At 42.1% G+C, this 15,132-nt stretch overlaps 1 protein-coding gene across 1 annotated transcript; it reads right to left on the bottom strand.

Moving 5' to 3' along the window:
• Positions 1 to 3,164: 3,164 nt before the first annotated feature.
• On the bottom strand, positions 3,165 to 14,923 carry LOC135085417 (exopolyphosphatase PRUNE1). Its single transcript, XM_063980206.1, has 8 exons — positions 14,731 to 14,923; positions 12,697 to 12,823; positions 12,409 to 12,559; positions 10,628 to 10,923; positions 9,931 to 10,051; positions 5,789 to 5,918; positions 5,029 to 5,181; positions 3,165 to 3,327 (listed from the first exon to the last, which is right to left on the bottom strand). Exons 1-8 carry the CDS (start codon positions 14,764 to 14,766, stop codon positions 3,166 to 3,168), a joined length of 1,176 nt encoding a protein of 391 aa, XP_063836276.1. The 5' UTR covers positions 14,767 to 14,923; the 3' UTR covers position 3,165.
• Between the last annotated feature and the right edge of the window lie 209 nt (positions 14,924 to 15,132).

Below are 15,132 nucleotides of genomic sequence, written 5' to 3'. Positions count from 1 at the left end.
GGGGGCGGAAAGCTAAACATAAAACAAAGTAAGTAGCTTTCCTGTCTGTCTGTCCAGCAATAAAAATTTAGAATTTTGAAACTACGCAAAGAATTTTGATGCGGTTATTTAGGTATAGATTCTAGAGGAAGGTTTATATACCTAATATATAAACCTACATATTATTATAACATGCATATTATTATAGAGAAACGCCGAGAAATTCCCGTGCGAAGCCGGGGCGGGCCGCTAGTTCGGAAATAAAACACAAACAATTCAAATGAAGATAATCGTTTATCATTCAGGAATTCATTTATAATAGGTATGTACTGCTTCCTCGTGGCGGTGAGGTTGTCTTGCTTGTAGTAGTGGCAGGGCAGCGGGGGCGCGAGGGGGGTCAGTCCTAGCGGGGGGGACGCCCACTGCTCTATTATCTATAGTCTATACTATAGGTCTGCGAGCACGTAGAATTTTGTCCAATGACCCCTAACTACCCATCCTTATCGCTCGAGCGTAATTATGTTGCTGTCGCGCTCGCACACTCACTGCGGCCGCCCGTCGCACAGTCGCGACAGCAATATAATTACGCGCGAGCGATAAGGATGGGTAGCTTGGGGTCATTGGACGAAATTCACGTGCTCGGCGACCAGACTATAGCTACAGATATCGATATTTTGTTTCTAAAACTTGGAAATAAAACACAAATTCTTCAAATAAATCGTTTATCATTCAGGAATTCGTTTATTACAGGTATGTACTGCTTCCTCGTGGCGGTGAGGTTGTCTTGCTTGTAGTAGTGGCAGGGCAGCGGGGGCGCGAGGGGGGTCAGCCCTAGCGGGGGGGACGCCCACTGCTATATTATCTATAGTGTGGTCTGCGAGCACGTAGAATTTTGTCTAATGACCCCAAGCTACCCATCCTTATGGCTCGCGAGTAAAATAATTATATTGCTGTCGCGACTGTGCGACGGGCGCCCGCAGTGAGTGTGCGAGCGCGACACTAACTATCGGCACAGAATAAGTAATAGTACAGGTACAGAAGGATTACTTCGCAAGACTATTTAAATAAATGCGAGTCTTGCTACGACGCGATACAGTGGAATTCAGATCGCACAGCACTACGTACCTAAAATTTTATTCACCTACAAGTTTTGTCTCTTTCTATCGCGTGCCTCTGAACTCTTCTTACGCTGTTAGGGTTGCTGTCTAGTGAAAAAATAATTAATCTACTTATTTGTAATGAATGAGGTATGTATGTAGGTAAGAACGCATTCATTATGGAAAACCTTGGGAGTGGCCTTTGTCCAGCAGTGGACGTCATTTGGCTGAAACGAACGAACACATTCTGAGCAGTAGTCATGGTAGGTTAGGTTCCTATACTATCCTAAGAATTATTGAATACCTACATGGCCAACATAACTTTCAGCATCTTTGGGAAGCGCAAAAAAAGATAAATCCGGTAGATTTCTTTTCGAATTTAAACACCCGAACGCCGCACAATATTTCTTCCCTTTATGTCCATTTTTAAATACTTCGATCATATAATTAGGTACTACAACGCACGCCAGCGTCCTTGACGGGCGCGCGCGTGCCACTCGACTGATATAATACCCGCCGGCGGGGCGCTTCGCTGTAGGTAATTATCTGATGTACCGCGCGGAGTGAGCCAGGCCTGCTATCGGTAACTATTTAGCAATCTAAAGTCTGGTCGTGAAGCACGTAGAATTTCGTCCAATGACCCCCTGTGCGACGCACAGTGTTGCCGGTTCATAGTAAGTAACGGATAAAATTATTTTCGATCTGAACTTACTACCTTTTGTCAGATTTGTATAAAATATAACTATATCTAATAGAAAAATACATTTTTTAATTTTGAAATTGGTACATATTTTAGTACAAACTTGGAACATAAATGAATGCAAAATATCATCTAACTTCAGCTTAATAATTAGGGTTTGTGGCTTTCCATAGCTCGATAGGCTTATATCATCCAAATGTATTTCTTGGTGCACCTTTGTAATGACGTTAAGTATATTACCATGTGTAACTGACCGCTTGTTTACAGGAACTTGATCCAATTCTCAAACAGTGCCTCGGAAAAATTTTTAGTTTCAAGAATTGCAAAAAACAGCGCCGGTAGTATGTCGTAGCAAAATTTGTTTTTACAACATGAAAATATAATATCTGAGGATAATTTCTATTAATATTTCGTTACGGAAAGTAATGGAAAGTATGTACTTTCAGCCTTGTGAGTATAATTTTTAAGGTAGTTTTCAATCACTGATTATGTTAATTTTTATTAAATAAACAGGCTTAAGTTCTATAAACACAAATACATTTTCTAAAAGACAGTACCTTGAACTCTAGAACCCATATTTTTAATCGTGTAAATATTATCAATTGATAAAACAGTGCCTAAATGAATAAGATCGGACGCCCTACTTTGACCAGTCATATTTTCATTTCTGTTAGCAATCTATCCTCAATATTTTGCATTTTCACGACACACATATTCAGTTTGAATAATAGTTAATCAATTTTCGTGTACGTTCAGTTTCCAAAATTTGGTTTTTGTCCGGCCGTGGCAACACTGTGCGACGGGCGGCACGGCAGCAGTGAGTGTGCGAGCGCGACAGCAACATAATTACGCGCGAGCGATAAGGATGGGTAGCTTGGGGTCATTGGACGAAATTCACGTGCTCGACGACCAGACTATACAGATATCGATATTTTGTTTCTAAAACTCGGAAATAAAACACAAATTCTTCAAATGAATCGTTTATCATTCAGGAATTCATTTATAATAGGTATGTACTGCTTCCTCGTGGCGGTGAGGTTGTCTTGCTTGTAGTAGTGGCAGGGCAGCGGGGGCGCGAGGGGGGTCAGTCCTAGCGGGGGGGCCGCCCACTGCTCTATTATCTATAGTCTATACTATAGGTCTGCGAGCACGTAGAATTTTGTCCAATGACCCCTAACTACCCATCCTTATCGCTCGCGCGTAATTATGTTGCTGTCGCGCTCGCACACTCACTGCGGGCGCCCGTCGCACAGTCGCGACAGCAATATAATTACGCGCGAGCGATAAGGATGGGTAGCTTGGGGTCATTGGACGAAATTCACGTGCTCGCAGACCAGACTATACAGATATCGATATTTTGTTTCTAAAACTCGGAAATAAAACACAAATTCAAATGAATCGTTTATCATTCAGGAATTCGTTTATAGCAGGTATGTACTGCTTCCTCGTGGCGGTGAGGTTGTCTTGCTTGTAGTAGTGGCAGGGCAGCGGGGGCGCGAGGGGGGTCAGCCCTAGCGGGGGGGACGCCCACTGCTCTATGAAGGCGCTGAGCTGGGGAAAATGAGACTTTATTAACATACACGCAAGAACTAAGACTATTTGACACCATTCCCAAATAATTAAATCTTAATTCATTTTAAATTACCTGTAAATGCTGTATAATTTTGGTTGCATTGTAATGAGGGCTATCGTTTTTATACTTAACAGTTGGCACCCCTGTCGATTGACAGGACCTTACTCTACAGTGGCGCCATCTTGATGAGTGCAAATGCGATAGTCCTCCTACCACTTTAGCGCTCACAAGTTGGCGCCACTGTCTTCGCTACTAGCAAGTGACAGGACCTTACTCTACAGTGGCGCTAACTGGTGAGCGCTAAAATGATAGCCCTCATTGAAAAAAGAAGTTTCATTGAGTTGACAAAATAGTGACATCACTTGCTTGTATTGCCATACAAAATCTACTGAAGTGTCGCATTTTGACAGTTTTAAAAAGTAACGTCAATTGATGGTGGTGGCAACATGTCTATTCGCGTGTGTGTGAGCATGGGCGTACCCCGCTTCCGGCCTGGGTGGGCGTCATACCCAGCTTCTGGCCTAAGGGGGGGCTTTTTTGTATTTTTTTATGGCCGTTGGGGCAGAAAAGTTCTTGAGTGGCGACCACGAGCCGGAAGACGTAGCGTGGGTAGGCCTTCCACTAGGTGAAGATACGACCTGGTGAAGTTCGCGGGAGGTGCCTAGTAGACGTGCGCGCCGCGCCGGCGCGGCGTGGGTATTTTTTTTAATAAAAAAAAAATCTAGCTCCTATCCAGCAGTAGGTACTTATTTGAGTATTTTGAGTTACTAAATTAAACAAAAATAATTGCGTATGACCGAATGAAAACTTTTATTAGGCAATTACTAACTACTATGTATGTTCTTTACATGACTCGTAATTATTATGAATAAAAATAATTTTATTCACGCATCCTGGGTTCAGTTGTGATCTTTTTGCAGTAACAGTAAGTCCTGCAATGGAAAACACTCGTTCGCTAGGTGTGCTGGTGGCTGGAATTGCTAGCATAGCCCTAGCAAGTTCGCTTAAAAGGGGAAAGGCTTTTTTTCCCTCCAAATTTGGCATCATATAAAACTGATGTCGAGAAGTGTTTCACTTTTGTTTTATTAAATGTAGCTAAAGCTGAGGCCATCGTAAATGTGCATTATAACCTCCGTTAAAGCAATTCGAGGATAAAATGGCGCGTGTGACGGGCGACCGAATGACAACACGGTGATAAAAAGTTCGCGTCTTTCTCCCCGCGCCCCGCTCTTCCCCGCCAGCCACACGTTCGCGTTCGTGAACGCTCGGTCCAGCTCGGCTGAATTCGATTAATTTGTCGCGCTTCGGCCATCATCGGCGCGCCGAGAGAATTTCTCGGCGGCGGCAGCGCGCACGTCTAGTGCCTAGATGCGAGCGGCGCAGGACCAGTCTTAGTGGAAATCCTTGGGGGAGGCCTTTGTCCTGCTGTGGACGTCTTTCGGCTGAAACGAACGGACATTTAGTTTCATAGAAAACCAGCGCCGTGGCCTTCATCACCGTGTGGGCCACGACATATGCTGAGTGGGGTCCCGTTGCAGTTGGCATACTAATTGAAGGGTTGAGTGGACAAAGGTCTTAACTCCTTAATATTATTATGTGCCACTGTTATGTACTATGTAATTTCCTGTATTTGTGTGATGTCCATTGTAATTAATGTATCTTAATGTCTCACAACTTACTTGAGTTTCTTTCTCCGCGTTATCGGAGTACACAGCGGTGTCCCTCTTCATGCCTTCTTTGTAGTCCATGCCTAGTAGCAGTGCCACGGAGCACCCTCGACTGTTCAGAGCCTCCGATAGCGCTCGCTGGGCCTCCGGCTTTTGTAGGAACTCCTGTTGGATACAAACCATCATCACCATTTCAGCCGCAAGACGTCCACTACTGAACATAGGCCTCCCCCAATGATTTCTACATAGGCCGTTGGATGGCTAAGCTTTCTGCGACATTTATAAGGTCATCTGTCCACCTTGTAGGTGGACGTCCCATGCTATACTTGCCGTTACGTGGCCTCCTCTCCAGAACCTTGCTGCCTCATCTCATTGGCCATAAGTTCTGTGTGATCTGTACCCTTCTCATTCATTAGCACTTAAGCATACTTATACGTCGGACTATCAGCGATTGAGTTTTTTTATTTTATTTAGTTTAGGCAGTTATTTGACCGCTATCACGCCTGATGTTAAGTGAGATGCAGTTTTGGATGAGACATATCTGCCCTGTAAGTGCCTATTCACCCTCGCCATGAAGAGGCCCGGGTTAAAGTGTTCGGGAAAGACAGCGAATTCCAGTTCCTAGCTGTCCGCATTATAAAAGAGCGAAACGCTTAGTACGAACTGATGGAATGTCGACAACGAAGGGATGGTACGCTAACCTGCGACTGGTTTCCCAGTGATGGAAGAGGGCTGGTGGAATAAGATATAATTCTTTCTAGACGCTACTTACCTGGACTAAAATAGGGAAGCTCGGAACCAGAACGCTGCCAAATATTTTGACGTCTTTCTTCAAGAGCTGTGCTGCTGTCAGAGATGACACGTCACTCTTGGCTGTGGACAGACGATCCAGCTTGTTCTTCCTAGAAACGAAATATGAAGAGCTCATCATCATCATCATTTCAGCCATAGGACGTCCACTGCTGAACATAGGCCTCCCCCAAGGATTTCCTGTGCCACCCGCATCCAGGCACCTCCCGCGACCTTCACCAGATCGTCGCTCCACCTAGTGGGAGGCCTGCTCACACTACGTCTTCCGGCTCGTTGTCTCTGTCTGTTACAGAAAAACTTTATCACGTGCAGAAATCCCAGCACAAACCGTGATAAAAAACTATTCTGTATCTTTCCCGGGACTCAAACTATCTCTAAAGCCTGGTCCGTGAGCACGTAGAATTTTGTCCAATGACCCCAAGCTACCCATCCTTATCGCTCGCGCGTAATTAATTATGTTGCTGTCGCGCTCGCACACTCACGGCGGGCGACCGTCGCACAGTCGCGACAGCAATATAATTACGCGCGAGTGATAAGGATGGGTAGCTTGGGGTCATTGGACAAAATTCTACTTGCTCACGGACCAGGCTTTACCTATACCCATAAAAATCAATTCAGTGGTTTATACGGGACTATTCCCGCCTCTCGTTCCCACCGCTGCAACTCCTGTGTAGCCAGGATCTACAGCTTGACCGCCAATAACCCAACCTGTGAAGGTCAAGTTTGTCCCGGGGGAAAGTTAAACTGTCATTGGACCCGCAATCAAATTATCCAGAAGATCTTAGGGGTTCGAAGTTAAGGTTCGACTTTCTTCTAGCGCAAAGTGAAAGCATAACAGACAAGAGTTACTTTCACATCATTGAGTTATAATGTACTACGTACTAGAGAAGACATGTCAACTAGACTGTTTCTGGCACGTAAATAGGTCCACGGACCGAAATTCAATTAGTATGTGCTCAGCGGTTGCTGTGACAACACGCTTGAGTGCAGTTTTGTTTTTTGAAATATGCCATCCTATAGACGAAAATACTGTTCAAATAACTCCAGATACATATTAAGTAAAAATCGAGGAATGACTTTTTACCATTAAGTTGTACATTTATGCACTTTAAAACACTAATTTAATTTTAATTTGTTAATTACAAGGCGTCACCGCGGCGGCAGCCATTTTACGAAAATTTCAAAGAATAAAAATCGCAGACTTGACACTGACGCATAAATTAGTATACGAACGGAAGGTTAAATACAGCAATAAAAAGATTTTGTATTGCACAAATTACTAATAGTCCCGTGCGTGCAGCCCCTTGTGTTAAGCTAAATAAGCTTGGGTTACGGGTGGGCTCACATAATAGTCGTGCGGCATCATGGATCAAACTTGTTTGAATCTCACTGCTGTTGTTCGTATGCGACTGGTTAGTTAGTAAATCACCCTAATTATTGACACCTAGCTCACGAGATAGGGTAAAATTATAATAATTGTACAGTGTGTCTGGTCACCAGTGTCCGACCCGTTAGGGCGCAGTAATATGATCAATTTAATCGACAAATCCAGTATTAAAAAATTACAGCTATTTTAATTTTTTTAGTTTCTGAGTCCGGATGGATTCATTTATTTACCAAATCTACCAATGTACAGGACCTATGAGTATAAAAGTGATTCGTTCGACAGCTGAAAAAGTAAGCAATACGTTGTCATCAAAAGCTTCCATTTAAATTTCTTAGAAACACTTGGTAAAAAAATGATGCTTCTTTTTAGATTTTTCAATGTTACAAAAAACTAGAAAGTTTTACATTTTTAGATGCACTAAGTCATTACCTAAAAACTAATATACCTTGGCTTTAAATCAACTAGTCTAGGTGCTAGCTACACAGGAGATGCAGCGGTGAAAAGGAGAGGTGGGAATAGTCCCGTAACTTCTACCTCACAGCTATTATACGTGTACTCAAACACTGAGATAGTTAACAATAGAGACAATAAAATAACTGAAAGTTTCTGACTTTCAGTTATTTTATTGGTTCTGGAGTGAAGGCGTGGGTCATCCCTAGCTTTGTTCCTACCGTGACGAGTGGGATTTTTTCTAAAATCTCAAGATGGACTGACTGAAGATAGCAGGAAGACGCTGGGTGCAGGCCACTATCAACTGGGCGATGTGGAAATCATTAGAGGAGGCCTTTGTTCAGCAGTGGACGTCCAGTAGCTAAAATGATGATGACGATGTTTCCTTACAGTATCCAATTCAATAGGCAGAAACTAAACGTAAATGAAGTGTCGCCTCTGTAATGGTATCATTATCTATAACTCATAATATTTCGTGCGCTGTTGGATGACAGTTTTAAACTAGAGATGGGTAATTTTTTTATCGAATTAGAAAATACCAGTTAACGATTCTCAAGGCGATTATCGATTACATTAGATTTTAATCGGGAAGAAAAATAATTAATGGCTTAAGCATCAGTATGAAGCCCATACGCACTTGTAGCACAAGTAACACGATTAGCCTCAGTCCCCTCAGTTGTGAATTCGGAATCGCCAGTTGTAATTTTAAAATCGCATCACAGAGTGAAGTAACTAACACCAAAAAACGGCAGAGCGAAGTGATTTCGAATGTTTCAACTGCTACGTTTTGTCACTTGTCTAGGAGGGCTAATTTTAGTCTAAGGGAGGGGAGCTTAGATTACATTACAGGAAACGCACAATATAATAAAAGAAAATAATGTAAGTAGCTGAACCTTTTTGCTATTGAGCACCATGAAAATTTAACAAAATTTAGCCGATTTGTTTATTTTCACAATCGTTTCACAATGTCTATGATGAGGCGACCGCAGGAACGTCACTATTCGTGCAATCCTATCAATGAAGTACGACATTTTCTGGTGCAGATTTTATCGCCATAAATTATGAAACTTGATAGTCATGGATTTGACTGACAGCTGTCCGTCAAATTCCCGCCCCGCACCCCGCACTGTACATATTTTGTTCGCGATGTCTGTTCTATACGTAGTAATATTACTTCAATGTTTCACATTTATAATTTTGACTAGCCGCCTGGCCGCCCGCGACTTCGTACGCGTGGATCCCGTTTTACCCCCTTAGGGGTGGAGTTTCGTAAAATCCTTTCTTAGCGAATGCCTACGTCATAACATCTACCTGCATGCCAAATTTCAGCCCGATCCGTCCCAGTGGTTTGGGCTGTGCGTTGATAGATCACTATGTCAGTCACCTTTGAGTTTATACAGGGTGTTAGGTAAATGGGTATATGAGCCGACACTAGCCCATGTTAACATGGTCATATAAATGGTATGGTGAAGTCAGAAAATTGATATCTTCATTTTAATTATTTTAATTTTCATACAAGTCGGATTTAATAAAATTAATTTTGTATGAAAATTAAAAAAATTAAAATGATTATATCAAAAGACAATGCCGGAAATTGGCGTCTTTTTTTTTTCGCGCGGCCATCGACCAAACCTTGTTTTTTGATTACAAAATAGTGTAATAAACCAAACTTAGTATGACATGTATACCTCTAAACTCAGTCTGAACTGAGTTACGAGCATCAGAAGTTTGATGATTTTCATACTAGATTTGCTGTTTGGGCGCAAGTTTTGTAAGAAATTGCAACAAAATAATGACATTGTATGTGTAAACAAACAATACCATCCATTAAAGGCTCCAGACATCAGAATGCAGCAGAATCAGTGCAATAAAAAATTAGCGCAATATTTTGTTGCAATTTCTTACAAAACTTGCGCGCAAAAAGCAAATCTAGTATGAAAATAATTAAACTTCTAATGCTCGTAACTCAGTTCAGACTGAGTTTAGAGGTATACATGCCATAGTAAGTTTGGTTTAAAACACTATTTTGAAATCAAAAAACAAAGTTTGGTCGATGGCCGCGCGAAAAAAAAAAGACGCCACCTTCCATACAAAATCTGGCATTGCCATTTCTGACTTCACCATATATGCCCATGTTAACATGGGCTAGTGTCGGCTCATATACCCATTTACCTAACACCCTGTATATCGTTTGCCTCCTATCACATAAAAAAAAAATATTAATATTTAGATAGGGAAGTAGGGATTTCAAATTAAAATGGACATACCTCTCCGTTTCATAGTCGCTCGGCTTGAGTAGGGTCTCTAAGAAGAGAATGATGTCCTCATCGTGTGGTGTGGCCTTATTGAGGTCTTTGGAGAAGTTCACTGTGTCCAATATTATTGTACCTGATGACGAAAATAATATTATTATAGTTCGTTTTTTCCAAGAAGACGCGCGGGGTCGAAGGAAGCGCGGGGTGCGGGGAGCATGATCCGACCAATTCGAGCGTCATCATTGTAAAGCCTGGTCCGTGAGCACGTAGAATTTTGTCCAATGACCCCAAGCTACCCATCCTTTTCGCTCGCGCGTAATTATGTTGCTGTCGCACTCGCACACTCAATGCGGGCGCCCGTCGCACCGTCACGATAGCAAAATAATTACGCGCGAGCGATAAGGATGGGATGCTTGGGGTCATTAAACAAAATTCTACGTGCTCACAGACCGGGCTTTAGCTGTGCCCGCGACTTCGTAGGCGTGAAAATAGTATAAATAATATTTCCCATTTTTGCAACATTTTTCTTTACTGCTCCGCCCCTATTGGCTGTAGGGTGATGTTATATAGCCTTAAAACCTTCCTCGATAAATGGGCTACCCAACACTAAAATAATTTTTCAAATCGGACCAGTAGCTCCTGAGATTAGCGCGTTCAAACAAACATTTTTATCTAATTAATCTTAACAATTAATGAAAAGGCAACTCACTGTGCAACATATCACTGCACACTGGGTAGGCGTTAAAAAAATCCACATCTTTGGCCACCAAAGTGGCTAAATCCTTAATCCTCTGGGCTATAAGCGTGCAGCAAGACCCAACCGTCTCTATGGTGCTCCTCGTGTCCTCCTTGTAGCCCCACGCCGACTTGTCTATGGGCCGATGGTCTATAATTTCTATGACGAAGGGGGCGAGGAACTTGTCGCTATTTGACAAGGTGTGGTGGTCGACTAAGACCACTTTGGCCTTTTTAGTTGTTACCAGCTGTTGAAGGTCCAAGTCGTTTCTGAAAGAAGTTATGGTCATCATTTCAGCCACACATGGGCGTACCCAGAAGGGCAGATACCCTGTCCCCCCTGGAAATCGCTTTGGAGGAGCTAACATAACATATATCTGACCTAAAAATCTCACCCACCCCTCCCCTAGACCAAAAGCTGGGTATGACTTGACCACACCCCCTAAAGCAGAAGCTGGGTACGCCCATGCAGCCACAGGACGTCCACTGTTGAACATAGGCCTCCCCAAATGATCTCCAGATTAGCTGGTTGGTAGCGGCCTGCATCCAGCGCATTCCTGCTACCTTTTAAGTCACCTTGTGGGTCAGGTTGTGCGTTTGGTAAAAGGCCACCATTTCAGAAACTCGCTGCCCCATCTGCGTGCTATGTGCCCTGCCCATTGCCTATTATTAAGTTAATAATTTGTCAGCAGTAAGTGCATTAAGATGTGCTGTAGGCCAGTATAGCCAAAAACTGGCACAAGGAACCTGTTTATATGTGGACAATGACGGAATCCTCCCTACGCTGGCCAGACGGGTTGGGGAGGCCTGATGTTCGCATATTGGTCAAAATCAAAAAATCAAAATCAAAATCAAAAATATTTATTCAGTTTAGACCACAAGTGGCACTTATGAACGTCAATAGAAAATAATAAAAAAAGAAAAGGTAGCCCTTATGGGGCACTTTACATGTCTCCTTATCTTCTCCTCCTTCTTCCTCCTTCTCTCCTTTAGTCGCCTCTCACGACTTTGGGAAAAGTCCTACAGGCTACAACCCGATTGAGCTAACTGCGCACCTCGCTGGAATGCGACTCTCCCTCGCACTCACCAGGGATGTTATGGATATCCGTAACCGTAATTGTAACCGATTCAAAAGTTTCGGATAGTTTCGGATGTAGGCAGTTTAAATTGTCTTTTGTATAGCATTATTTATGTCAAGGCATAACGACCTGATTTACCTTAATAATGCTATCTAATCTAGTATCAATTTTTAGAAATAGAAGAAATAGAAATAGAATCAGCTCAATCGGCCCAGCCGTTCTCGAGTTTTAATCAGACTAACGAACATCAATTCATTTTTATTTATATAGATAGATTTACTTTTTATTCGATGTAAAGTGTGCGGTCATGAATGAACCGTGTTGGACAACTACCTATTGCAAATTGCATTCTAAAGCACTGATATCCGTAACCGTATCCATAACCGAAACTACATATCCATAACATCCCTAGCACTCACCTCCCCGCGCTCGCCCGTCCCCGTCCGAACCAGAGCGGCGATGTGACGTCACGGCCGCCAGGTGCGCCAGTTAACTCGATCGGGTTGGACTCTACGCTGTCATAAAACTGCATTTAAAGGTTACAATCACAAAGGTAGCAGGGAAGCGCTGGACGCAGGCCGCTACTAATCGATCAACATGGAAAGCATTGGGGGAGGCCTATGTTCAGCAGTGGACGTCCTATGGCTGAAATGATGATGATGATCGCAACACTTACCTGAACACCAGCTTCTCAGCTGTGATACCATGTTCATTGAAAAAGTACACCACTTCAGTCTTCAAGCCAAAATCGTCTCTATCAACGTTGAGGATTGGGACGAAAATGTCGTCTTTATACATATCTTCGTCTCTATTTATTTTTGTGCACACTTAAATAAAATAAAAATATATTATTGTTTATAACCCAGAATAACATATGGGCTATAATTTATGACGATCTGTGACATACTAAATTTCACGCGGGTGAAACCGCGGGCAAAAGCTAGTGTAAAATACAATTAGGTACCTTTGCATTTTATTTGTTGGTATTGCCAATGTAAAAATATGGCGTAGACTAAAGAACTGACCGCTGAATCTAGATCGCAGCTTTCGTTGCCCAGGATTATGCTTAATTCCCCATAGTTGTTCGATTTCTGAAATAATAATAATTATTATGGATTAGCAAGCTGAAGTGGCCATGGGCAGGGCACATAGTACGCAGAACTGACGGCCGATGGGGCAGCAAGGTTCTGGAGTGGAGGCCGCGTAACGGAAAACGCAGCGTGGGACGTCCACCCACAAGGTGCACCGGCCATCCAATGGCAGACATGCTAGTTTTAGCATAGGCGATTTTGCGATTGTATCGATACAGCATCGCGATTTCGCGACTTAAGGCCTACTTATTCAGACCTAAGCGGTATTCGCTGCCGTCTGCGGCAGAGAAAACCCAGTGGGTATGCGGTAATAATACTGTTCAGACCTAAGCGGTATTCGCTACCGTCTGCGGCAGAGAAAACGCTCTAGCCGCGGTACTTGATACTAAATACCTGAGCGAAACCCGCGCGGTATGTACCTCTACCCACAGCGGCAGCGAATATCGCTCAGGTTTGAATAGGCCTTTATTGCGCTCGGACGCGGTATCGGCATGGGCGTATAAGAGGGGGAATAAAGAACTCACTCATGAGCTATGATGTTGCTTATGTACTTATCTACCCCTCCTCCATCTCGAATCTCATACTCATTTCGCCACTGAGGGCCACGCGGCACACGCCTTTTATCTATACTAATATAATGCGAAAGTAACTCTGTCTGTCTGTCTGTCTCGCTTTCACGCTTAAACCACTGAACCGATTTTGATGAAATATGGGATAGAGATAGGTTTAGTCCCGGGAAAGGACATAGGATAGTTTTTATCCCGGTTTTTGAAACCGCGCGATAAAGTTTTTCTGTGACAGTCAAAATTTCACGCGGGCGAAGCCGCGGGCGGAAAGCTAGTTATTTATATAATTTACAATAATCTGATAAGAGTTATAAGTTATACCTACAAAGTACAATGTAGTGTTATCAAGCATCTAACAATGGCCTAGATGACCATGACCAATCTCTTAGAAAATTATATTATAAATCAAATAATTAGATAAGTAAAATTAGTCGTATTCTTTGTAAACTCTTAATTTTATAAAGGCATGGTTTAAATAGTTTTTTAAAACAGACAAAGTTTTAAGCTCTGGTAATTTTTTTTCCAATTACCATAAATATTATAGGCACAGTTGGAGTATCATCATCATTTCAGCCACAGGACGTCCACTGCTGAACATAGGCCTCCCCCAATGATTTCCATATTGCCCGGTTGGTAGTGGACAGAGTATGGTACTTAAAAGTAAATAATATTTTTCTTTAGTACATAAACTACATTTCACACTCCAGTCTCAACTCAAAACTGCATAACTAGTACCTAAGTTTGTACTATGGGTACCATACAACAGATTAAAAATACTAAAATGTTTTTTTTTATAAAAGCAAAAATAAATTTTCATAGCTTGTAGAGACGATGGCCGTTGAGGCAGGAAAGTTCTCGAGTGGCGACCACGGGCTGGAAGACGTAGCGTGGGCAGGCCTCCTACTAGGTGGACCGACGATCTGGTAAAGGTCGCGGGAAGAGCCTGGATGCGGGCAGCGCAGGACCGTTCATTGTGGAAAACCTTGGGAGGCCTTTGTCCAGCAGTGGACGTCTTTTGGCTGAAACGAACGAACGATCGACGAAATTTTCATAAACTTGTAATTTAATGTTTACATTTAAAATGAGCTTTAAGGACGTTGCTAGCTAATGTTAGTTTTTTTTAATGAAAAGCTGAATAAGCTTAGCACTTTATAGTACTTTAAATCTTTTGAATCATAAAATGTTGGCTTTGAATTTATCAATTAAATAAGTAGTATAAATGAGATAATAAATATTAATATACATTATAAACAGATATAGCTTTTAATTAATAGCTAAAAAAGCAGATATCTTTAATTCTTTAGTAATTAAATTACAAATCAAATTAGAAAACAAACTTACAAGTTTGTCCAAAGTGGAGCTGAAGTATTCGTCCATTTTACAATTGCAACGTGCTGCAGCCACACCTATTTGTATTAACCGGTCTGTATTTATGTTATTTTAATAGATTACAATCATTTATAAAGTTTTCTAACCCCCCATTCTGATTAAAATATTTTTGTAGAAAAATCGTCCAAAAATCGTGGTGTTTGGTTTGTGACATAGAGAAAAGTAATATTGTGAGTTGTGACAAGAACTGTCATTGTCAAACTGAATGTTCGCAAAGACGAGCGACTGTCGTACTTAAAAAACGCCATCTATATTTTCTGAATATGAACCTCCTCCGTAAAAGTCACCAAAATGTTTTTCTATTTCCCGCTAAGAAAGTTAATTTGTAAATGATTGTTATTATTATTACTCATC

The sequence above is a fragment of the Ostrinia nubilalis genome, chromosome 28 (genome assembly GCF_963855985.1).
Source record: "Ostrinia nubilalis chromosome 28, ilOstNubi1.1, whole genome shotgun sequence".
NCBI classification, from domain to species: domain Eukaryota; kingdom Metazoa; phylum Arthropoda; class Insecta; order Lepidoptera; family Crambidae; genus Ostrinia; species Ostrinia nubilalis.
This window is presented reverse-complemented; position numbering and strand designations above follow the sequence as displayed.